The sequence below is a fragment of the Garra rufa genome, chromosome 7 (genome assembly GCF_049309525.1).
Source record: "Garra rufa chromosome 7, GarRuf1.0, whole genome shotgun sequence".
Taxonomy (NCBI): Eukaryota; Metazoa; Chordata; class Actinopteri; order Cypriniformes; family Cyprinidae; genus Garra; species Garra rufa.
Window position 1 is genome coordinate 15,556,977 of NC_133367.1, and position 26,757 is coordinate 15,583,733.

General features: G+C 33.6%; 1 protein-coding gene across 1 annotated transcript in view; it reads left to right on the plus strand.

Moving 5' to 3' along the window:
- LOC141338728 (uncharacterized) overlaps window positions 1-26,757 on the plus strand; it is a 148,610-nt gene that overhangs the window by 81,575 nt on the left and 40,278 nt on the right. The window contains exons 12-21 of the mRNA XM_073844342.1: window positions 1,642-1,815; window positions 5,618-5,791; window positions 5,938-6,111; window positions 12,311-12,490; window positions 12,802-12,972; window positions 13,134-13,304; window positions 13,721-13,894; window positions 14,116-14,280; window positions 14,433-14,606; window positions 14,733-14,903. Coding sequence (XP_073700443.1) covers window positions 1,642-1,815; window positions 5,618-5,791; window positions 5,938-6,111; window positions 12,311-12,490; window positions 12,802-12,972; window positions 13,134-13,304; window positions 13,721-13,894; window positions 14,116-14,280; window positions 14,433-14,606; window positions 14,733-14,903 — 1,728 coding nt within the window. The remainder of the gene's footprint in view (window positions 1-1,641; window positions 1,816-5,617; window positions 5,792-5,937; window positions 6,112-12,310; window positions 12,491-12,801; window positions 12,973-13,133; window positions 13,305-13,720; window positions 13,895-14,115; window positions 14,281-14,432; window positions 14,607-14,732; window positions 14,904-26,757) is intronic.

Consider the following 26,757-nt stretch of genomic DNA (forward strand, 5'->3'; position numbering starts at 1 on the left):
GTTTAATTGAATATAACCACCCTGCTGAAAAAAACAGCATACACTGGTTAGGTATGTTTTAGTGCTGGGATGCTGGTTTATGCTAGTCCTTTGCTGGTCCTTTGCTGGTTTATGCTGGACCTTTGCTGGTTTATGCTGGTCCTTTACTGGTTTATGCTGGTCCTTTTCTGGTTTATGCTGGTCCTTTGTTGTTCCTATGCTGGTCCTTTGTTGGTCCTTTGCTGGTTCTTGGCTAGCCCCATGACCAGTATAGACCAGCAAAGGTCATGGTGCTGGCCAAGGACCAGCTAAGGACCAGCATTAACCAGCTAAGAACAAGCATTAACCAGCAAAGGACTCGAAAAGGACCAGCATAAACCAGCATACCATCACCAAAACATAACTTGCCAGCATTTGCTGTTTTTTTCAGCAGGGCATATGTAATTTTCATATTCATATTATTTTTATCTAAATAAAACTAGAACTTGTATATAATTAAATTATCTAAGTATGATTTAGGGCTACAAAAATGAATACAAATTGTAAATATGATTATTATTATTATTATTATCATTTATTTATTTATTTATTTATTTATTGTATTTACCCAATTTAATTATATGATTAAATTTCCCTTGTAGGTTGAATGATTGTAACTTAACAGATAGAAGCTGTTTAGCTATGTCTTCAGTTCTTGAATCAAATACCAGTCTGAAAGAGCTGAACATGAGCTATAATAATCTGCAGGATTTAGGAGTTAAGGAACTTTGCACTGGACTGAACAGAAATTGTGAACTGGAGATACTGAGGTAAGTTTTGTGAGACAAAAAGACAAAAACAGAGCTTCATTAAAACTAAAATTGTAATTTGTTTTAAGTAATATTTCCAAATGATGTGACTAAATAATATATTGTTTTAATGTCACTGTACAATTGGTCTAATTATATGTCTTTAAATATAGGAACAATATGAGAAATGTTAACGATAATGCTAACATGAAATGTTTACTTTGTATCTATACACTCATGGATTTTAAACCTTTGTAAATGTTCTCTGTTAGTCAGACAATTTTTTGTTCTGCAAAGTATGCAAAACAAAATGAAACCTTTTCCTATGCTTGTGTTTTTACTCTGCTTCTTTAGCATGTCCATGAATAGAAGTGAATAGATTTTGTGTTCATCATATATTATCCAATTATATATGGTTTTATAAGACTCGCCACAGTTTGTTTGGCATATGCTTTACATTGTGTACTAGAATGTGAATAAACTAAAAATCTTTTTTTTTTTCAGGCTCAGTAAGTGTGAGTTGACTGAAGAAGGCTGTTCAGCTCTCGCTTCAGTTCTTAGTTCAGACTCCAGCACCCTGAAGTATCTTGACCTGAGTGAAAATAATCTCCAGAATTTAGGGGTGAAGCTGCTGTCTTGTGGATTGAAGAACTGTAAACTGGAGAAAATGAGGTGATTTGTTATTTAACATATTAAAGGTTTCTGGGCCTATTGTTTGTACACATACTGAACCATGGGTTTTGTTTGAAATTCAATTTAAAATAAATAAAATTTTGTTAAAGGAATTCATAAACAAATTACTTTTATGGATTTAAATAATTTCCTGGAATAACTGATTAATCATCAAAGTTTTACTTTTTCATTCCTGTTCTAGACTTTCAAACTGCAGTATCACAGAAGAAGGTTATAAAGCTCTGGCTTCAGCTCTGAGATCAAACCCTTCACACCTGATAGAGCTGGATCTCACAGGAAATGATCCTGGACAATCAGGAGTGAAGGAGCTCAATGATTTACTACAGGATCCAAACTGTCAACTGAAGACACTGAGGTGAGTCATGATAAAAATAATAGAACAAATATGCAGGTTATTTATAGATATAGCTTATAAATGTTCTTTTTTACTCACATTCTTCCTTACTTTCTTTTTTATTTCTTATTTTTACAATAAGCTGCACAATCTATTGCTGTTTTTAACAGTTAAACAGCTTTTTTTTAAATTAAAAGTACAAAGGGATAAGTTACTTCAAAATAAACTCTGTCATCATTTACTCTCTCAGGTTTTTGAATGATAAGGCTGAAGAAGCCTGTTAGTATGTGAATAGAATTGTGGGTAAAAACCTAATTATAGAAATGTTATCGCTGTATTATGTGTTTCATGACAGTTTAACACAATTTAACACTGTTTACCATCTGAACCAGATTTGTTTATTTAAATCCTGATTACTCTTCCCTTCTGCAGGCTTTTGGATCCTGCTGCAGATGAAGCCTGTCAGTATGTGACCAAACTTGTGGGTAAAAACCCATTACTCCAGAGAGAGCTGAATCTGAGTGGACGTGAACTAGGAGACACACAAGTGAATCAGATCTCTGTTCTACTGCAGGACAAACACTGTAAAATCAACACACTGACGTGAGTATGGTACATTGTTTAGTGCGTTACACTTAAAACATGTTAAAAAGATCTTTAAAATATAACATTATAATAAATTTTTAGCAACTTGTGTGGATCAGGAATGTCATTGTTCCTTAAAAAAGTTTTGGCTGTGTTTACACTGCATGTTTTATTGCACAGAGCCAATCTTTTGACCATGTCAGATTTTTTGGCCCCAAGGTTTAGATAGACTGGTATCCGATATCTGTTTACATTAATTCTTCCTAAAAAATATTGTCAGTGATCGCTTTACTATGCACATAGAGGACCCTCTGGTGCGGCATTGCTATTAAAATTATTTATATAATTCACATCAAGTGGCCTGTGGCCATTATTATTTACCCTGCATGTACAACAGCTTTCACCTCATACTGTATATAATACAGTATGATTAATTCCAACCAATTAAATGTCATTGGAAAAATAAATGCTCTTTAATCAAGTATCAAAAACAACCAAGGTCCACTAGATTACCCAGTAACCTAACAAGAACTCGGTGGAAAACTGAAATCACTACTAATTGTTGGTAATTTGTGGTTGGGGGGGTGCTTTAATTTTCATCATTACGTATGTTTTAAAATCTGAACATAGAGAAGTTTCACATAATACTTAAATCATTTAAATATGCTGATTTGCTGCTCAAGAAACATTATTATAAACAATGTTTCAAAATAGTGTTGCTGCTTAATTATTATGTGAAAACAATAACCACTCAAACATTTGTATAAAATATAAAAAAGAGAGATTAATTATGTAATTTGTCATGTATGAAAGTGATTGAAGACATGAAAAATCATTTATGTTTAATAAATGCATTAACAAATTTAAATAATATATTTGATAAGTGCAGATAAATGCTGTTTATTAAATTTTCTATTTATTAAAAAATCCTAAAAAGACAATTTTTTCTCAAAATTGCTAACAATCAGAAATGTTTCTTAGAGTCAAATAAATTGTAATGATTTCTAAAAGATCATGTGACACTGAAAACTGGAATAATGATGAAGAAAATTTTGCTTTATAACATTACATTTTATAATATATTAAAATTGCTAACTTTTTTATTTGTAATAATATTACACAATATTGCATTTTTTTTTACTTAATTTGATCAAATAAATTCAGCCTTGAGGAGTAGAAGATATTTATTTCAAAACTGTTAATAATTTTAAGGTTTCCAAACTTTTGACAGGTACTTGAATAATATATATATTTTTTTATACTTTATTATAATATAGTATATTATATTGTCATTATTGAATGCTGCTTTTTATTTTTATAGAACAATAGAATGTATTACAATATAGGATTTTAATATCGTATAATACCTTTTAATGTTCGAAAATACATATTTTTAATAATGAATGTTGAGGCCGTGACTTGTGGCATGACTTGAGGCATTGTCAGATTAATGCAGATGAATTGCTAATTCCGTCTAAAACTCCAGAAGGTCCTTAGAACAACCTAGACATTTTAACTAAATACTGATCATGATTTGACCTTAGAAGTCAACATCCAAAAAACTAACATTATGATATTTCAGAAGAAACCCAGAAATCTAGAACATATTTGCTGTATACAGCACCACACTTCCACATGCTTTACAATATAATTAACTTTGGTCTGGTTTTAAAGCCCACTAGAAGTTTCAATTTGTCAATTCAAACATTACTTATTAAAGCCTGCAGGGCACTGCATGTCATACGGATAAAACTATTCAAGATAAACATTCCCATTGCTGGCATTAAAACTTACTTTATGTGCAAGCGTGTCGCCATTGCATTGTGGTGGCTTGGAGTTCTGAGGAGAATCGGATATGTGTGTTTAGATGTAAGTTTGATATCCAGATAGCAGATATGTATCTTACTTACCAGATTTTTTTGTTTATGCATGTACAACTCCAGTGTATGCATGTTTGCGCCAGTGTAAATGCAGCCTTTGAGATAAACTGAAGATTGTTTCCTGTTTTCTTTCTCTGCAGACTGAATAATAACAGTATTACAGAAGAAGGCTGTTCTGCTCTTACTTCAGCATTTAAATTAAATCCTTCAAACCTGAAAGAGCTCAATCTGAGTGGAAATAAACTTGGAAACTTAGGAATTGAGAAGATTTGTCCTTTGTTGGAAAATACAGAATGCAGATTAGAGAAACTGAAGTGTGTATTTTAATTTCTGTACATTTCTGCATGTAAATATAGGCTTATTAATGTATTATGTATACTGTATCTTTGTGCTTTTTGTTTGATTCTGTGAACTTTGTTCACTACAACAACGATCAAAAATCAACAAAACACAAGAAACCAAGGTGACATGGATCAGCTTGATCAGAACTGAGAGCACCAGAGATACATTATCATGGATAACAGTAGACAATGAACACAGAAAACACAAAGACTAGAATTCAGCAGAGGAATTAAAGTGCAAACAACCTAGGTGTAATGAAGAAAAACACACAAAACAGGAACAGAGCTAAACTACCGAATTAGTTCACACAAAATCACAGAGATACAGAATACATTACACAAAAGTATATTTGATTAGGTAAAATGATTAAAATCTAGGTAAATATGGAGACTAAAATGTAATTTTCATTTTAGTTTAGTTAACATTTTTTCTTTAGCTAATTTAAATATTGTAGGCTATGTAATATTAAGCAGGTGGTATCATTAAGGTAATAGTTACTGTACTAAACAGTTTTGTCTATATGTTTTGTCAATTTATATAATATATAGACTTTCAGACTGCATCATCACTGAAGAAGGATATAAAAATTTGACTTCATCTCTGAAGGCAAATTCTCACTTGATAGAGCTGGATCTCAAAGAAAATTATCCTGGACAATCAGGAGTAAAGGGTCTCACTGATTTACAGAAAGACGGATGCTGTAAATTAAAGACCATCAGGTGATAAAATCATTAAAATATTTTCAAAAACCACAGAAAGAATTTATTGACATTTTCTTTCTCTATTGAAATCATACAATTTCATAAATCTGACAATATATCAAATTATCATAACTATATTATATATATATATATATATATATATATATATATATATATATATATATATATATATATATATATATACACATACATACATATTGTCTATTTGTTATATACTGAACCAATAGAAAGGATGAAAGCTACAAAAGACATGAAATTGTAACATGACTAATATAAGTTTTCTACTTCCTGTAGGTTTTTGAAAAGTCCTGATGCAGTGGAAGCTTGTGTGTATCTCACCAAAGTACTGGGTATAAATCCTTTAGTACTTGAAGAATTGGATCTGAGTGATGATAAATTAGGTGACCTGGATGGCGGGAAACTCTCTGCTCTTTTGATGGACTCTCATAGCAAACTGAAGAAAATTAAGTGAGTGAACATGATTCATACTTTAGAACTTCTCTACATTCATTACAAAAGTCTGTCAGCCACATGGATGAGCAGATATGAATACCTATTGATCTGTTATATGTTGGATATGTGCTGAGAATAAATCATGCTTTTTTTGTGTTTAGGCTGAATAATTGTGAGCTGATAGAGAAAAACTGTTCAGTTCTAGCTACTGTTCTCTCCTCCAAAACAATCCTGGAAGAGATGGACCTAAACAACAATAAATGTCTGCTAGACACTGGAGTCAAAGAGATCTGTAAGGGACTGAAGAATCCTGTGTGTGAGCTGAAGAAACTCAAGTGAGTACATATCACTATCAACTACAATCAAGGCCACTAGGCTTTCCATAATTACTTAATATTGACTTATTGTACAATATGTAATCATAACTATGATAATTTGTTGCTGAACACAGTAATGCCTATTGCATTTATATGCACGTTTTCTTGTTTGTTTGTTTATTATTTTCATTTTATTTATTTTTTAACATAAGCATGAATGTCACCAATGTGTTAGCCAGTTGTGCTGCTTCTGTTTTTTCTTGCGCTCTCTGATTTGGACATGGCAATCAGGCATAATAGGTAGAGATAAAGCATTTTTCTGGACTAAAATATGCTTTGACTGGTGTTTATACATATGTATTTATGTGTGGTGTGTATATGATTCTGTATTGGATGTCACTGCATGTGTCCAGAAACGCATCCATAAATTGTTGTCTGTGAACACATTTCACCATGCCATAAACATTTGCAGGTTAAAGATTTGATGTGATCTAGGAAAACCCACCACAAGATGATATAGAATAATAATTTAATGAAAACTCAATTCAACAATTCAAACAAAATTGACATCCTAAAAAACGCCCCAGTGTAACAACCGACAGGTTTCCTAGATCACATCTCGGATAGAACCTGTACATCTCAGCGATGTCTATTTGATATGTTCGAGATATCGACGTCTTTATTTGCATCTGCAAGATGTGTTTTTTAGAGTCTTTGCTCATGTGTGCTATCTGGGATCACATATGTAAACATGATTTAGAAATGCTGCGGCCATTTTTTTTTTTTTTTTTGAAATGCTTTTTGGAAACCGTTGACTAGAGGAGAGTGAAAATATGGCTTGTTATCAGTGCTCAGTTCAAAAGCTTTGATTGTAATGAGGTGCATTAGTGCATATGGAATGCTTCAGGGAATGCTTCAACGTCTTTTTCAGGGAAGGTCTTGTACATTTCAGCAAACAATGCTAAAATGCATACTGCGTCTATTGCATCTAATAAATATAAAATTTCTCATGAGCCATTTTTGAAGGGGACACAAAGTCAAATTTTACTTATAAAGATATGTTCCCACAGTGAAAAACGTTGCTTCTATCCTTATTGTAGCATGGAGACTGCGTCATTATGGTTATTATCAATGACAATGCAGATTAATATGCCTTAATATGTGAACTTTTAGTACTTGAAAAATTGAAAAATTATCTTATGTCCATTTTCCTTTTCTCTGTCATTTTATCTAGTCTATGACACTGCAAGGCATGTTTATTTATACTGTAGCACATTTCATACACAATGGTAATTCAAAGTGCTTTGCATAAAGAAAGAAAAAATAATCACAACAATAAAAACAAGGAATTAAAAAAGGTTTAAAATTGTATTTAAAATTAATTAAGACACCTAAGAACAGAAACTGATTATACAAAAAATACTGTCAGGTCAGTTCAGACGTAGCACAGTGCTCATTTAGTAAATGCACAGCTAAACAATATGCTAATTGTGGCCGCTGATGTTAAGTTAACATTATGCCAAGTCGTCACAAATAAATGCGTGGGAAACAGCTTTGGCGTGTTAGTTGCAGCGCACTATGCAACAAGCTATTGTAAACAATCTAATGTTAACTAGATAAGTAATATTTTAGCAGATTTATGGAAAATTTCATCAGTAATCAGCATTTTTTTAAGCTATTTGTTATAAAATGTGATACATTTATAGCCTTCTCCAAAAATCTACAAATACATTGTACACTACAAAATGTTTAATGTGTAACAAAACTTTCTTAAAGGTATAGAAATAAGATTCTATGCAACCTGTAAGTAAGTTAATTTATCTCCTAATAAAAATACCAAGGAATATTAATCTATTAAACAATTTTGTACAAATCAGATTAGGCATGGGAAAGTTTGGTCATGGAGGGCTATTGTCCGGTGTTAACTCCAAACCTAATCAAACCTGCCTGTAGCTTTCTGATGATCTTACTATAGGGAGATGAGAAGGCCTGTACGACTTACTATTGTAGAAAGCATAATGGTCAACTCGCATTACACCCTGGATGTCATTGAATTTAATTCTGAGTTGTGCAACACCCAAACGTTTTTTTTATGGATACCATAAGACTGATTCAGAAGTGCATTAGATTTAGCTGTTATGCTTTTTTGGTTAATGGTTGCTTTAATTACTGCCTCAATTCCGCCTGGCATGGAGGTGATCAGTCTTTGGCACTGCTGAGGTGGTATGGAAGCCCAGGTTTCTTTCTTTCTTCAGCACATCTTTATTTTTTTGGTCTCTTGTTTCTCATTCTCTATTTTTCTCTATGGGGTCTGGTCTGGTGAGTTTGCTGGCCAGTCAAGCACAACAACACCTTTGTCATTTAACCAACTTTTGGTACTTTTGACAGTGTGGGCTGGTGCCAAATTCTGCTGGAAAATGAAATCAGCCACTTTAAAAAGTTGGTCAGCAGAAGTGCTCTAAAATTTCTTGGTAAATGGGTACAGTAACTTTAGTACAAAAATTTGCTCTCACCTGAGAAGAGGACTTTGGACCACTAGGCAACAGTCCATTTCTTTTCTCCATAGGCCAGGTAAGAAGCTTCCGATGTTGTCTGTGGTTCAAGAGTGGCTTAACAAGAGGAATACGACAAATGTAGCGAAATTTCTTGACATGTCTGTGTGTGGTGGCTCATGATGCCCCAACCTTAGTCCAAGTTTATCCAATTTTTTAATTGATTTTGTTTGATTGTTCGACAAGCCTCTCAAGGCTGCAGTTTTCTTGGTTGTGCACTTTATTCTTCCACACTTTTTCCTTCTACTCAACTTTCTGTTAACATGCTTGGATACAGCACTCTGTGAACAGCCAACTTCTTTGGCAATATATGTTTGTGGCTTACCCTCCTTGTGAAGGGTGTCAGGGATTTTCTTCTGGAAAACTGTCAGATCAGCAGTCTTCCCCATGATTGTGTAGCCTAGTGAACCAAACTGAGAGGAAATTTTGAAGGCTCAGGAAATGTTTGCGGGTGTTTTGAGTTGATTAGCTTTAGGGCTGGGCGGTATATCGAGTTCTGGGGATATATCGATATGATTCCCCAACGGCAATGCGATGCGGGATTATCCAATATCGTTCATATCTATATGGCGCATGTGCGTGCGCGTTCTGCGTGAAAACGGGGGTTTTAAAACACCGCTAAAAAGCATTGATCCAAGATACGAGCTACCCAATCACAAGTACTTTGCATCAGAAGCTCTGCCACAAATGTACAGTGAGGTCAGAGGGAAGCTTTTCCGAGCGGCTCGCAAAAGTGACTCATTTTGTACTAACAGCTTTATGGTCTAGCCCCGGGGTCATCAACTGTGAGTGAAAAACGTTGATGGAAAACGCATTATGTTGGGGTTACGTCGCAAAATATTGTAAATATATATTTTTATACATATTTATGTTTTAAATCATGAAGGTGAGCCAATGGATATCACAAGCAACGTGAAAACTGAGCAATATGTTAAAGCGAAAGTAAAAACAGCGCTTCCAGCATCTGACGTGCACATACTCTCAGAGACAATGATAGACGAATATACTTTATATGCTGATATTACACAATAATTTACTTCCGTAATATTTCTCTTGTGCGCCGAACTCAGGGGGGAAAACATTAAAAGAAACGTATTTTGTGTAGGCTAAGGGGGTTGTTTTTGAAAGTCGGTGTTTAAAATAAAGCTGTCAAATTCATGATGACTGCAGTATTATAAGGGTTAAGAAAATGTTAATTATGATTTCAGGTCGTCTTAAATTGGGGACTAAAAGGCACGAATTGCGATGAAACTTTATAAGGCTATGCATTTTATAAATATGAGCGCTGCACATTTCAAAGTCCACTGCGGAGCTGCTCTGTGAACCATTCTGATAGCGCCTTCTGCTGGAAGAGAATGATCTGACATTTTTAATCAGCTTGTAGTATGTCGGCTGTTGTCAAAAAGATTAATGTAAAAAAAAAAATCAATCCATGGTTTTAAGCAGCAAACACATAGAGTTGTAAATGTGAACTGATGGATCGACAAGATAACGTGTAATTTAAACAATTAAGGCAGTAAAATATGTGTATATGTTAACTAATATAATACTTGATTGACAATATTTGTTTAAATTTATATAAGAATTGATACTTTTGACTCTTGAAGGCTGGAATGTGAAGTTTATAATTTAAGAAATATTTTTTTGTTTTGTGAAACCTGCATCTGAATTGTAAATAATGCTTTTTACAGTCATTTTATTTATTTATTTATTTTTGTTTAGGTCTTTAAAAAGGTATTCAAATGTCTAGAATTTGAGATAAAATATGCTGCAGATAACCTGGTCTCGCAAAAAACATAAATTGTTTTTTAATTTATAATTGTCCGGACCTCGGCTGGTGAGCAGGGTTCATTACTGGACCTCGAGCATTTTTAGTTGAAGACCCCTGGTCTATTTTATTTAATTTTATTTATTTATTTATTTATTTATTTATTTATTTATTTATTTATTTATTTATTTATTTATTTATTTTCATTTCTATTTTTTTCATAATTTGAAATATGTTGTGCAGCTTATAGTGTTAAGCAGGAGAAACAACCTGTACTGTATTTTATTTATCAAAGATTTTGTGCAGCTGATTATTTGTAAACAGGGAGGGAAACCCCCATGTTTTAATAATATTTTGCTCAAAAACTGTTTAATAAAGTTTTAACAAAGACTTTGACTCTTAAGTAACCATTTATGGAAAAATACCGGATATATATCGTATACCGTCATTCCTCCTAAAAATACAGAGATATGAATCAGCCCTAATTAGCTGATTGGCATGTCACCATATTCTAATTTGTGAATTGGTGGGGTTTTGTTGAATATGAGCCAAATCATCACAATCAAAAGAACCAAAGTCTTAAACTACTTCAGTCTTAAGACAACACAACTTGAGACCACACAATACCATAACATCTAATAATCTGATAATACAGTGGTGTGAAAAAGTGTTGGGCCCCTTCCTGATTTTTTTTTTTTTTGTCACACTTTAATGTTTCAGATCATCAAACAAATTTAAATATTAATGAAAAAGATAACACAAGTAAACACAACATGCAATTTTTATTATGAAGGGAAAACAATATTCAAATCAAAATCCACATGTGCAAGTAAGTGTTTGCCCCCTAAACTTAATGCCACCCTTAGCAGCAAAAACTGCAATCAAGCATTTGCGATAACTTGCAATAAGTCAGTGCTGTGCAGGAAATACACATGGATAATAGGCAAACTTAATGGACCAAAGAGCTAATCAACAACAAACAAAAAAAAAGATGTGGGTTTGGATTTTGTTTTCCCTTCATAAAAACATTCATTTAAAAACTGCATGTTGTTTTTACTTCTTTGCTTAATATTTACATTTGTTTGATGATCTGAAACATTAAAGTATGACAAACATGCAAAAAAAAAAAAAAAAGATCAGGAAGATTTGTTTGGAAAGAGAAAAATAACCTAACACACAAAAATTAAAATTAACATTTTAATAATAACAAAGCAACACTGGTTTATAATAAAATTTTTGGTAACACTTTACCTATAGTTTAGGCTATTTGTCTAATAATAATTTGTCTATTCTTCATTACGCTTCATTACTTTTAAATTAAACTTAAACTTGTAATTATAAAGATATACACAACGTATGTTATAATGCATTACATCTTTTCATAAAATTTTAACCAAAGAAAAAATGCATTATATTTGCAAATTTATTGTTACATCTGAAATGTGTTATGTGGTCATTTGTAATGTAGTATACATTATTATGGTGTATTTTAATGTATTATAATTAATGACAATTATTCATGAGACAACACTAGTCATTTTAAGGTTAATTACACAGCATAATTACTTTAAGAAAAAAGAATTAAGTAATGCATGCATCATTATAAACACTATAAGTAAAAAAAAAAAATTCTATAGGAAGTGCCAGGAACTTGCTCCTTTTTATGCTTCTCAGCATTTGTTTGTGAACTCCTACTAATTTCTTGCTGTGTAACAAGATATTCATGATATGTCATGATTTATTAGGTAATAGTTAGTAACCTTGCACTGATGACAAGCTAAAACTAAATGTGGTGTGGCTGCATATCTGTTAATGGTTTGATTTTTATTTTATTTTGTGATTTGTGCAGTAATTTAAAACACACTGTTCATTTTAATTCATGTATTTTTTTCTGTAGACTTTCAGACTGCAGTATTACTGAAGAAGGTTATAAAGCTCTGGCTTCAGCTCTGAGATCAAACCCTTCACACCTGATAGAACTGGATCTCACAGGAAATGATCCTGGACAATCAGGAGTAAAGGAGCTCATTGATGTCCAAGAGGATCAAAATATCAAATGTCAACTGAAGACACTGAGGTGAGAGTTAAAGATTGGTTTAATTATAACGTCAATTTTTTAAATGATCTATGTGTCATTGGCTCTTAATTATACTGTAATGTTGACTGGCTGTAATCAATGGTTAAATATTGGTTAAAAAGAACCATTTCTTAGATATTTCATTAGTATTGGTATCAGTGATACTCACCTTCAGTCATAATAAAAGATGCCATTAAAAAAAATCTAAAAAATATACTTTCTTTATGTTGTTTCTGCATTAATTTGAAGATTGAATTTGAAAATTATTGCAATATAATCAAACCTATGCCACTGACTACTCATGTCTTCAGGTTTTTAGGACCTGCTGCAGATGAAGCCTGTCAGTATGTGACTGGAATTATGGGTAAAAATCCATTACTCCAGAAAGAGCTGAAACTGAGTGAACATGAACTAGGAGACACAAACATGAAGCAGCTTGCTGCTCTACTGCAGGATAAACACTGTAAACTCAACACACTGATGTGAGTGTTCTTTTCATTTATTATTGCACATTTGAAGTATCTTAAAGAACCCAGGTTACCAAAACAATAATTCTAAGTTTCACTAGATATAATCAATCAAGTACTTTTGTAAGTACCTTTTTTGTGTTTGTAAATGCTCTTTCTCATGTTCAACATTTTAGTCTGCGTAAATGTGGTCTAACAGAGGAAAGCTGTTCAGTTCTCGCTACCATCCTGATATCAAACCCTAGTCTGAAAGAGCTTGACATGAGTGACAATAATCTGCAGGATTCAGGTGTGATGAAACTTCAGATTGGATTAAAAAATACAAACTGCAAACTAGAAAATCTCAGGTGAGTTCAGTGAACCTTTGTTTGACTATTATAACAATTTTTTTTTGTTTAAAGTTAAGCCTCTGGAACCGAGTGAGGTCTTGGCACAAACACTTTTATGCCATTTATGGTCATGCAGATAAAACCGTGAAAGTTCTACTCTGTGTCCACTCAACAAACAACAAAATATTGTACTTTTGTAAAATGCACAAAACAAACAGGGTGGTTTCTGTGAATTTTTTTATGGAACAAGCTGGCTTTCACAACATATTGCAGCAAAAACTCTGGCCTACATAATCCAGTATTCGAAAGTTTTGTGAAATAATGTTTATAATAATAAGTAAATAATAATAATAATAATAATGGTATTTTTGAATACAATTAATATTGCTGCAAAAAAGTTCAAATGCATTTTGTGCTAAATTTATTTTTACTAGACTTTCAGACTGCAGTATCACTGAAGAAGGTTATAAAGCTCTGGCTTCAGCTCTGAGATCAAACCCTTCACACCTGATAGAACTGGATCTCACAGGAAATGATCCTGGACAATCAGGAGTGAAGGAGCTCATTGATTTACTACAGGATAAAAACTGTAAACTGAAGACACTGAGGTGAGAGATGATAAAATAATACAAACTTAAATTATGTGCTGCTGAATTATTTATATAACAAATTTATTTCAATGATCCAAGAAAGTAATTGTTATTCAGGTGTTTGCAGGAATGTTTTTTACCCATTTCACACATTTCCCCATCAAAATTGGCTGCTGTTTTTCATTACTCCAAGTTTAACTGAGAACTGAATGAATTCTGCTTCATCTTATGTTCTGCAGGTTTTTGAGTCCTGCTGCAGATGAAGCCTGTCAATATGTGAATAAAGTTCTGGGTGAAAACCTGTTACTCCTGAGAGAGCTGAATCTGAGTAAAATAGGACCCTTAGGATTAAAAGAACTTGCTGCTGTACTGAAGGATAAACACTGTAAACTCAACACACTGATGTAAGTTTCACAATTATGATGACAACTTTTAATACTTATGAGCTTGCTGCTGGATCTGTTTTATGTAACATTTACCAGAGAGTGATGACTTGTAACTAACAACTCGCGCTTACCAATTAAGTTGAAACTGTAACTGTTTTGTCTTAATGCAGTTTGAATAACAGCGATATCACAGATGAAGACTGTCGTGTTTTGACTGAAGCTTTAGAATCAAACCCTTCAAATCTGACTGAGCTGAATCTGAGTGGGACTAAACTCAGAAACTCTGGAATGAAGATCTTTTCCACTCTGTTTAAGAATGAACAGTGTAAACTGAAAAGGCTGAAGTAAGTAATTTAGCCAATGTGTAAAAGAAAAGCCAACTACTGAAATAACTTGTCATGCAAATCACATAGTGGTGGGTTACTAGTTGCATAATTACATGTATGACTTATTTATTCTTTCTTATACAGGTTTAATTCCATCTGTATAGAAGAAGGCTGTGCTGCTCTGGTGTCAGCTTTTACTTCAAACCCTTCAAACCTGATAGAGTTGGATCTGAGTGGAAATAAACTCGAAAACTCTGGAGTGAATGAAATCTCCTCTCTACTGGGAAATTCTCAGTGCATGCTGCAGATACTCAGGTTTGCGATTTTTTTTTAATCTGAAAAATTAATGAGTGATTGATTGATTACATTTTTGACTTGTTTTTGTCTTACTCTAGGCTTTCAGAGTGCAGTATCACAGAAGAAGGTTATAAAGCTCTGGCTTCAGCTCTGAGATCAAACCCTTCACACCTGATAGAACTGGATCTCACAGGAAATGATCCTGGACAATCAGGAGTGAAGGGGCTTAATGATTTACTACAGGATTCAAACTATAAACTAAAGACACTGAGGTGAGTCATAATGAAATAATACAAAATAAATGACATGCAGGTGAATTTTTAATAGAACTATTATTTCACAAATACAGTCTGTTGCATTCAAGTAAATTCAAGATATTTTCAAGAAAATATTTTCTCACTGTTTATGGAGCTTATATTATGACAAATCTATTTGAATTTGAATTGTATAAATTTGAATTATTGACAAGTGTCATTTAACGAAACTGTATATTATAGGGCATTTAACATAGTTCACTTGTACTAGTTTTGACGTGGTCAAAACATATGTATTCGTGGGTATGTGATAATATGCCGTGGTCACAAGATATTATTTCATGGGAACGCCATATTAACTCGTGGGAGTAATATGTCGTGGCCATGTGATCATTTTGTGGAGTTTATGACATGCTGGAATCGCCGCGTGGCTGCCGGTGTTCTGACGATTTGTGCGACCCTGTCAGATTTTGCTACCTCCCATTCAAACAGATAAAGCGAAAAATGCTACCTATCAGATTTTGCTACCAACACTAATTTTCATACTGTAAGGTTAGGTTTAGGGTTGGGGTAGGTGTACGCAATTAATAACCCCTCACACCACATTAATATCATGCTGGAAGCAAAATATGATAGGTAGAATTTTTCGATGTCAAATTTTGCTACCATCTGTTTGAATGGGAGGTAGCAAAATCTGACAGGGTAGCACAAATCGTCAGAACACCGGCTTTCTCTTGTAGTGGTAGTGTGTTGTGCAGCTGAGGCAGTGTTCGCGACACAGTCTCAGGGCGGACGCTGCCAAAAAGATAAAATATTTTTTTATCTTTGGCTGTGCCTGCCGGGAAGCACCATGTTCTTGGAAGTGGCAGGATTTTGGGTACAGGAGCACCACCGCTTTGCCTCCGCGTTGCCCGCAGTTTGCCACTTTCGCATGTCTCCCATTGAAAATTAACTAGATACTTGCGGCTGCCGCGTTCCAAAGGGAAAAGACTATGACTAATAACACAGGACATTTTATCTCTGGCAGCGCCTGACTCAAAGAGATGTAAGTGGCAGTATTTTGGGTGCAGGAGCACGGGTTGCCCATAACTGATCGTGTCTTTATATTTTATATTATTATTATTAATAATAATAATAACAATATTAATATTATATAATATTAATTAATAATAACTGGTTAGGGCTATATTTTTGGGTTATATTTATTATTTTATATTCCTTTTCCCCTTTCAGTTTGTGTAGTGCTTTAATTAACTTTCTGTATAAGTATGCTAGTATTATTAATATGCTACCATATTTTGCAAATACTGTAAACACCTGACAGTTTATTATGCCAATGAAGATTTTACTTTATTAATGTATTTACGCCAGTTTGTTACGATAAATTAGCATGTTGTGTTCATTGTGTTTCAAATGAAACTACGTGAATAATCATTCCTCAACTGTAAAATGTAATAGTTTATCAGTAAGCTGAAATGAAATTTGTTAAATTCAACCTTCCAGTAAAAATTCCTCGTCAGCAAAACCATTCAGAACCTGAAGATCACGAGATCCCAAACATGATGCAAAGCTACAGACAACTAACACTACCTATTATAGCCCACATACTAATAACAACATAGATATGTTATGTAGTCTAATTTGCGTGCATTGGAGAGTCACTCTCTAAACATTGGGTATTAAAATTGCCTTTGAATGTGCATGCGCGTTTTGCTTTCGGTTTCGTTTTACGCAAAGCCGACTGATAAAGCAGTGGATATATCCCGTATAACTATGTATACATTGCTATCTTGTGGCCATGACATATTATCACGCTCCCACGAGTTAATATGACGTTCCCACGAAATAACTTTTGTCCACGGCATATTATCACGTACACACAAGTTAAAATGTTGTGGCCATGACAAAACTAGCCTAAGTGAACCAAACATGTCCCTTCTAACAGTAAATGCTTCATTCGACTTCGTTCGAAGATCATCTACTCTTCCCTGTGCATAAGGTCTGACCTACTTTCTGTACGATCTGAACTTCTGCGCTTTGAATTTTGAACACTGAATTTGATGTTCCGAATTTTTTTTTATCTTGAAAACTTGAAGTTGTATTTTTAAAAACTGAATATTTGAAGTCTTAGAAATCAGACAAAAATCTGCTGTCTATTAGAAAATCTGCCATTTGAAAATTCAGTTGTGTTCAATTTCATATGTTCAATATTCAAGTAAAAAAAAAAAAATCAAATTCAGAACTATGTTAAATGAAATATAATATTCAGTTTTGTTAAATGACACTTGTCAATAACTCAAATGTGTACAATTCAAATTCAAAAAGATTTGTCATGATATAAGCTCCGTAACTTTTTCCCATCAGAATCAAATGACAAGTTCATTTGAATTGAATTTTGCTTCATCTTCCCTTCTGCAGGTTTTTGGGTCCTGATGCAGATGAAGCCTGTCAGTATGTGACTAAAATTGTGGGTGAAAACCCATTACTCCTGAGAGAGCTAAATCTGATTGAATGTGAACTAGGAGACACACGAGTGAATCAAATCGCTGCTCTACTGAAGGACAAACACTGTAAACTCAACACACTGATGTGAGTATTTGAAGTTTTCAAAATGCTGTCACTGCTGTTCATTAAAGTGCTTGCAGAATAAGAACCGTATAAATGTATCATTCTGTTATTAGTTGTGTATTGTTGCTGAAATAAAACAAATAATGATTCCTCTCTTTGTTTCTTTTTCTGCAGGCTGAATAATAATAACAGTATTACAGAAGAAGGTTGTGCTGCTCTGACTTCAGCATTTAATTCAAATCCTTCAAATCTGATAGAGCTGGATCTGACTGGGAATAAACTAAACAACTCAGCAATTCAAAATATTTGTCATCTGTTAGAAAACAAACAATGCAGATTACAGAAACTGAAGTGCGTATTGACATTAATCCACATTACTATATGTTAATACACAATAATAATTCTATCAAACATTTGCTTTTGTGTTTAACACAAATATGGGGGTGAATAAATAATGACAAAGTTTTTATTTTATTTTCTATAAGCCTGTATTTATAATACATTATAAGGCTATTCTTAAGGCATTATGTGAATGCGTAATGCATTATAAAAAATGATCTGTTGTATTATCTCATGAATAGTTATAATAGTTTTATTGTATTATAATATTTGCTTATTTGTGGTTATAATTTTAAGAGTAGGATGATTTATAACACACAATGAACTTGTTGCATCAACTTAGGTTGCAATGGATTATATTTCTCAAAATTATAATGTATTATAAGTCTCATATCTTGCCATTTTACTTGTGCTACTTTACTTAAAACAGACAAGGACCGCTTATAAGTAATAATAGCAACAATTATAATGATACATTTTTCCTCAAACAGTCATAAGATCAGATATCAGATCAGATGAAAGTCTAATATGACACATTTGCTTTGAACTACTTTTATTGTAATATCAGTTTGATTATTTGATGGTCCACAAATGGATATTCTGGCTACAAGTAACTTTGCAAGTACATCAACCTTCTACCCTAACCTTAACCTAAGTCTACTAATACTCTAATGAGAGTTAGTTGACATGTAGTTGCAAAGTTACTCATAGTCAGTAGATTAAGGGGGACCATCAAAATAAAATGTAACCTTATAAACATTGATTTTTTTGTTTTTTTTTTTGTTGAAGAGTTAAGTATTAAGTAGCTCACATCAAATTAAGTAGCTCACATAAAAATTAACATTAGCCTCACAGAAAACATTGAACATAACACTCAACACCTAACCACTCACAAGATGTAGTAAGATCATTTACAGATGTTAAATAAACAATGTCAAGATATGATAAAGTCCATTATATTGTAAATAATGTATATATTATTACAAGAGTATTATAATTGTTGTTATGATTATACATGATTTGATATAAAATGTAATATTTTTTTATATAATGTATTATGCTTTCATTATAATGCCTTACTAATACCTGGTTTCACTTTATTTTGATGGTCCCTTTAACACATTCAGTTGACTATAAGTAACATTGCAGCTATTCTCATTAGAGTTTTAGTAGAGTATTTGTAGACTGGTAGAGTTAAGTTTAGAGTAGTTTGACATGTACTTGCAAAGTTACTTCTAGTCAGTAGAATGCCTGTTCAGAGACCAACACAATAAAGAGTTAGCAGATGTTAAGTAGACATTCTACTAATACTCTAATGATAGTTTGCTGACATGCATGTGCAACATTACTAGTATCAACAGAATGTTCAAAAGGGAAGTGTTACCAAAAACCCTTGTAGTGTATTATAAATATAGGCTTCATAGGCATCATATAAATTTATATTTGGGCAAACTATTAATTTAATTAGTTTTATTATCAAGAATTTGGTTAATGCCTCTATTTATAGATTCTGTGGGAGAGAAACAGTGGATAAGCATGCATTTTTGTTAGTTAGTCTGAAGTTGTTTATAAAGCTTAGTATTTGTATGATAAAATGTGTCTCAACAAAGAATAAAGAATACTATTGTTTTATTTTTACTAGACTTTCAGATTGCAGTATTACTGAAGAAGGTTATAAAGCTCTGGCTTCAGCTCTGAGAACAAACCCTTCACACCTGATAGAGCTGGATCTCAGAGGAAATGATCCTGGACAATCAGGAGTGAAGGAGCTCAATGATTTACTACTGGAGGGGTGCAATACATTGAATACTATCAGGTGGAGAAATCTTAACATAATTTTTCAAGTAGTACAATAAAATTAATTTTGTGAAACCATGCTGCGATTGAGAAATCATGTCTTTTATTTTATTTTATTTTTTTACGATTAAGACTATGTCTAAGTAAGTCTTCTACAACAGCCACTCTTGGGGCAGAAACATAATGTCTCAAAAACCTAAATCCTTAATTACCTTCTACACCCTGCAGGTTTTTGAGAAGTCCTGCTGCACAGGAAGCATGTGAGTATCTCACTGGAGTACTGGGTATAAATCCATTAGTGCTGAAAGAACTGGATCTGAGTGGAGATAAATTAGGAGAACTGGATGGGGAGAAACTATCTGCTCTTTTGATGGACTCTCATAGCAAAGTGGATAAAATTAAGTGAGTGAACATGATGTACACATTATAACTTCTGTTTATTCAACTCCATCAGTCATGTTTGAGCAGATATTAAGACCTGTTGATCTGATGTGTGTTGAATATTTGCTGAATAATAAATATTGCTGTTTTGTATTTAGGCTGAATAATTGTAAGCTGACAGAGAAAAGCTGTTCAGTTCTAGCTACTGTTCTCTCTTCTAAAACCATCCTGAAAGAGATGGACCTGAACAATAGCTGTCTGCTGGACTCAGGAGTGAAAGAGATCTGTGAGGGACTGAAGAATCCTGTGTGTGAGCTGAAGATACTCAAGTGAGTACATTTCACCATCAGCTACACTCAACAAAATAACAATCACAGTAATATGGTTTGGGTTCTACGCTTACTTTTGGCTTTGGGAGAAAAAAAGGGAGGTTTCTATTTTTATTTTTTATCAATAATAAAAAAAAGCCTTTCTATTATGAGGTAATATTTTACTCCTTAAAGTGAATTGGCATTACAAAAAGTGGCTTGTAGCTGAATTTTCATATTTTTAACGAGGCTCAGAGCTGTACGGAGCCCCTGAAATGTCATGGTTGTGGAAAAATATTTGGGGTGGTTGGGAAAAAAAATTATGGTGGGTGGAAAAATTTAGGCTGCTTAAAAAAGAAATCAGAGTGGGAGAAAAAAAAAGGTTTTGTGTTCACTCGCAAAACATTTGTGTTCCCTCACAAAGTTTTGCATTCTCTCATAGAACCAGCTGAGTTCGGACAAACACTTCCTCTTTACTTTACCGCTTGTAGTGGTTCATACAGCTCCAAATATTCACAATAGAGTGGTTCATAGAGCTTTATTTTAAACTTGGACTCAAGTATTAAGAAATGAGGAGCTCTTTTTCAAAAGGCTATAAATTCATTATAATAATTTTCATGGAAATTATTTATTTTTACCTATTTTTGTTAATATTTAGTTAACCCTGTTAAAATGGTTGGCTTAGTCTGAACATGTTAACGATAGTTGTTAAATTAAACAACAATATTGTTGATTATAATTTCAAAGTTTATTTTTATAATTTTTTAAATGCTTCAGATTTTTTTTCAAAACATTGTTTATTTATGTCTTAAAAAAAGAGAAAATGCAACATATGACATTAGGGACTCATACTATAAATTAATATAAATTTCCGAATCAGAGAAAGCTTTAAGGAATTTGTTTCAGTGTTATTAGCTTCCAGTACACAGGGACAACGACGCACAATAATAAAAATTAGAGAATAAGAAAAACACATATGCAAGCATAAATAAATAAAATAGAATAATAAAAATAGAAAATAATAATAATAACTATAATAGTCAGAACCATTCTCTGCAATCTTCTGATGTCTTTTTTAGCTGAGCCAAACCAGACAGTTATTGATTAACACAGAACAGACTCAATGACAGCTGAGTAGAACTGTCTCAGCAACTCCTGTTGTAGCTCGAACTTCCTCAGCTGGTGAAAGAAGTACAACTTTTGTTGGGCCTTTTATACAATGGTGTCAGTGTGAGTGTCCCACTTCAGGTCTTGGGAGGTGAATGATCCCAGGAACTTGAATGTCTCCACTGTAGCCACAGTGCTGTCCATGGTGGTGAGTGAGGAAAGTGCAGGGGGGTTCCTCCTGAAGTCCACTATCATCTCTACAGTTTTAAGCTTGTTCAGCGCCTTGTTATTGTGACTGCACCAGACAGCCAGCTCTTTTACCTCCTGCCTGTAGGCAAACTCGTAATGAGGCCGATAAGCATGATGTAAATAAATTTTCATTGTAAACGGACCAAAATGGAGGCTTTTGTAAATTATGCCCACAATCTCTCTTCATGTTTTTGACGACCATGTAAACAATAACATCATGCTCATTGGTGTACCCATAGATACGTATAAGTAGATTCCCCTTTTCGACCGCTCTAAACAATAGGGAATCTATACACGCTACAAGCTTGTGTAGACGAGGATCGGATCAAACGCTCATAGAATTCTTATTGGTCAAGAGGACATATTGCATTTAGACTAAAAACAGTTTAGAAAGAAACTGCATTTTGCAGTATATTTTTAACAAGCAAATATAGTGATTTGGCATGAAACATTGATGGAGCAGTGAATAAGTTCAGTGGACAGCAAAATGTTATAACAAACTAATTTTGTTTTTTATTTGGCATTTATCATGTTTTGGAAAAGAGCTTTTCAAATAGTCAGTGCATAGTTCAAGGCATGGTTTTAGGACATTCTAATTTGCTAATTTGTAAAACACAGGAGGACCAGTACACACCTTACAGCATACAAAATATGTATAGACAGCACTAAATTGCATGTTAAGGAGTTTCCTCCCATAAAGAATACACGTCTTTCCATTCATGTTTGGCTTGTCTGCTTTCCTGTGTGTAATATAGATTATTAATAAATTGTGTACCAGATTTGGTCTTTTTATATTACATTCTTCATTCATCAGCCTACCCTCAGAGTTTTGTACAACGGTGTTCTATTGGGGAGAAAAAGCTTGATGTGCAGTAATGCATTGCTTTCATGGCTATCTATTTTATTAATAATGTTGTTAAAATTTAAATTATTATTAGTATTAAAATTACTTAATAATACCGAATTTGGGTATTATTGTTTTAGTAAATTAAACACTTAGGAGGAGGGTGAATCAAGGCATCAAAATATATTAACTAGGCCTACTTGTCTTTTTTGACAAGAACCAGATATGGGTGTCATGTAGGCTAATAAAATATATTTTTTTTTATGGAACTGCTGCTAAAGTTGCAGGGGGATAATAGAAATATACTGTTTTAAATAAAACATAAATGACAAACAGTTTGATTTTATAATTATTATTATAAGGCTAGTAGTAATAGTATTGTGTTCTGTAAAAAAAAAAGATAAAGTGGGTAAAAAAGATCTTATGTTTTGATATTTGTGCATGAAACGCTGTTTTTACTGCCTGTTCCATCAAGCAGAATAAGAATTCATCTGATTTACCGTGCTGCAAATTAGTGACTATAATGTTTATTCATACTGTTTGGCTGTTGCATAGGCTATATTTCTTTCAAATATACATCTCACATAAAGTGCAGTTACTAACTCTAGACAACTTGAAAGGTTTTTTTTTTTTTTTTGTGGTAGTCTTTGCCCTACAATTAATGAAATCTTTATTATTGTTATTGTTCAATTATTATTTTCAGGCTCAGCAAGTGTGATATAACAGATGAAAGCTGTTCAGCTCTTGCTTCAATTCTCAGTTCAGGCTCCAGCACTCTGAAGGATCTTGACCTGAGCAATAATAATCTGGATGATTCAGGAGTGAAGCTGCTCTCAGGTGGACTGAAAGAGAAATGTAAACTAGAGAAGCTCTGGTGAGTTGCTGTTTGTAACACGTAATCATGTAAAAAAAATATGTGTGTGGCATGTGTACACATGTATAAGCATTATTATATAATTGTAATAGCAAATTTTTATTCACCTGAACATTTTCACAATGTTGTAGTTCAATTTTCACAATGTATGCTATAGTAATGTAGTAATTCTGTAGTCAACATTTTGTCCTGTTGCACTGCTTGTCACGATAATGGCAGATTAGGTATATTACTGACGTACATGAGAGCTCACTCACTAGGGCTGTGCAATTAATTGAAATCTTATCGAAATCGCGATGTGAACATGCACGATTTCTAAATTGCCTTACAGCACGATTTTTGTCATGCACTCGACTGATACTTTTCCCGTAGCATGCTATTTGAATCGATCACAACACAGCGCGCCTAAACAGAGAGCAAGAACATGCCAACGTTCATGCTTGAAACCAGAAATGGTAATGCTGGTTTTCTTAGCAGAACGCAGCTAGACTCTGCCAGTGTTCTAATTGTTTTTGTGTGGGACACTGTGGTCTGGGTTGTTGTTTTTTCAAACACACGCACGCACATACGCACACACATACTTACTTTTTGCCATAGGTCTGTTCTAAAGACATTTTGTCTACCTTTACTAGGCAGGGCTCGAAATTATGAACATTTTGGTCGCATATGCTCCCAAAATTTAATCTGCGTGACCTGAAATTATATTTGGGACCATTTGTGCGAGTGCGAGAAACTGTTGTGGTCCGACTTGGTTTCATTTCTTTACAAAACTTTCGCTAGCCTAACTACTGCACAGACTGCTGTGAGCTGATACAGTGACAGGTTCGCCATTCTCTCTTTCGATTGTGAAAAATAAAAGGTCTCAACAAACCGCTTTTGAAGAAATATAATATATTTCGTGCTATAGCGTACATTCTGTCAGATACAATTCTGGCGCCTCCGTGTCCATATACGTTACTGTACAATGCGGCATTCATCGACATCAGATGATAACTCAGTGCCAGATTTCCACTCACACAGGGGCGTAATTTTCACTGGGGACATGCTTTTCAAAATCCTGTTTGTGTCCTCTCATATTTCAAATGGTTTTGTTATAATAATCTCTTTTATTGTAGAATGCACGCTCAGCGCCTTTGAGAGTCTCGCAAGATCGTTAAAACGAAACCAAAAGTAAAACGCGGACGCGCATTCAAAAGCAATTTTAATATCCCGAGTTTAGAGAGCGACTCCTCAATGTGCGCAAATTAGGCTACATAACATATCTAGGCAGTTATTAGTATGTGGGCTATAAAAATATATTGTGCAGTTGTCTATAGTTCTGTATCATGCTTGAAAAATTTGGTGTCTATTTGCACTTTGAATATTGAAAGAGTAGCCTACTTTGATCATGTGCTTGTAAAACATCTGCAGTCAGAATCAGCCATGAGGAATCAAGATCAGTGCATTACTAAAAAGAATTTGGGTGCGCCTACATTTTTTTTGGTGCTCCTAACTTTTTTTCACCTGCTAGGTGATTTTTTTTTCCCGCCTTCTGTTATAGAGACATGTTACAGGTCTTTGATAAAGATCTAATTGTTTTCCTTTAAAAAAAATGTTTTATATTCACACTGTAAAACATGTCTGTGTCAAAATCGTGATTAAAATCGAAATCGCAATACTGTTCAAGAAAATCGTGATAGGTTTCTTTTGTCCATATTGCACAGCCCTATCACTCACAGTACTAATCCAGTGCTGCAAAAAAGTACAACAGAAACATTCTGGCATGAATGAAAAAAGGACATGCTTTACTTGTTTGAAAAAGTATATCAGTACATTTGTTGTTAATTTAAGAAGTAATGCATTACATTATTCATTGCTAAAAAAAGTAATCTGTCTGACATAAACTTTAATTTCTTAAATATCTATAATAATGAATTAATCACATAAATGTTCCATTTTCTCCCATTTTATAGTCTTTCAAACTGCAATGTCACTGAAGAAGGTTATAAAGCTCTGGCTTCAGCTCTGATATCAAACCCTTCACACCTGATAGAGCTGGATCTCACAGGAAATGATCCTGGACAATCAGGAGTGAAGGAGCTTAATGATTTACTACTGGATCCAAACTATAAACTAAAGACCTTAAGGTAAGATTACAACATTCAGTGGATTAAGTGACCGACTGCTAATTTCAGAGTAAGACCTGATTTCACGCGTTGGCTGGCACTTAGCCAGAGATGAATGCATTCAGTGCTTGGCACATATATCACAATTATGCAGACTACTGGGATTTTAAGCAATAAATGTAATACATTTTTCCAATCTTCCCATCTGCAGGTTATTGGGTGCTGTTGCAGATGAAGCCTGTCAGTTTGTGACTGGAATTGTGGGTAAAAATCCATTACTCGTGAGAGAGCTGAATCTGAGTGATTATGAACTAGGTGACACACGAGTAAATCAGATCACTGCTCTACTGTGGGATAAACACTGTAAACTCAACAAACTGACGTGAGTGTTGTACGTTGTTTTATACTTTACAGTGTACAGTATAAGTATCTTCTAAACAGAATACCATTTTTATCTTTTTTTTTTTTAATTCTTATTTGTATAGAAAGCCATTAGGACTAGGACACTGCATACTGCCAAAATAAACCACACAGTCAGGACAGTTGATAAAAACATTAAGCATAGAAATGAATAAAGTGACATGAGGTAATGCAGCTAAATATAGAGAATTACAATTAAAGTGCAAACAAACACAAATGCTTGATTTATTTAAATCTTTTACCATGACCGTTCTTGTCAGGGTGTCCTCACAACAATCAAAAACATTAGATTAAACATTGCTGTAGCTGTATAAACACAGTTGCATAAATGCCACTGCTTACATGCTTAGCATTTCGCTCCTGCAAATGAATGCAAGAGTGTTGAACATGGCACTTAGTTTAAAGCTTGTTTCTAGTGGCTTGACTACTTAAACATTAAACATAAAATGCATTCACATATTAAAAATGTCAAAGCACCATCAAATTTAAGGAGAGGTTAATTCACCCAGTTTTTAGGGTAATTCCACATGAACTATACCATTCTCACAAGAGGTACCTTCAGCTGATGAATCTGCATGTTATACTTCAAATGTTTGCCAAAAAATTTAATTAATGACAGAATTAAA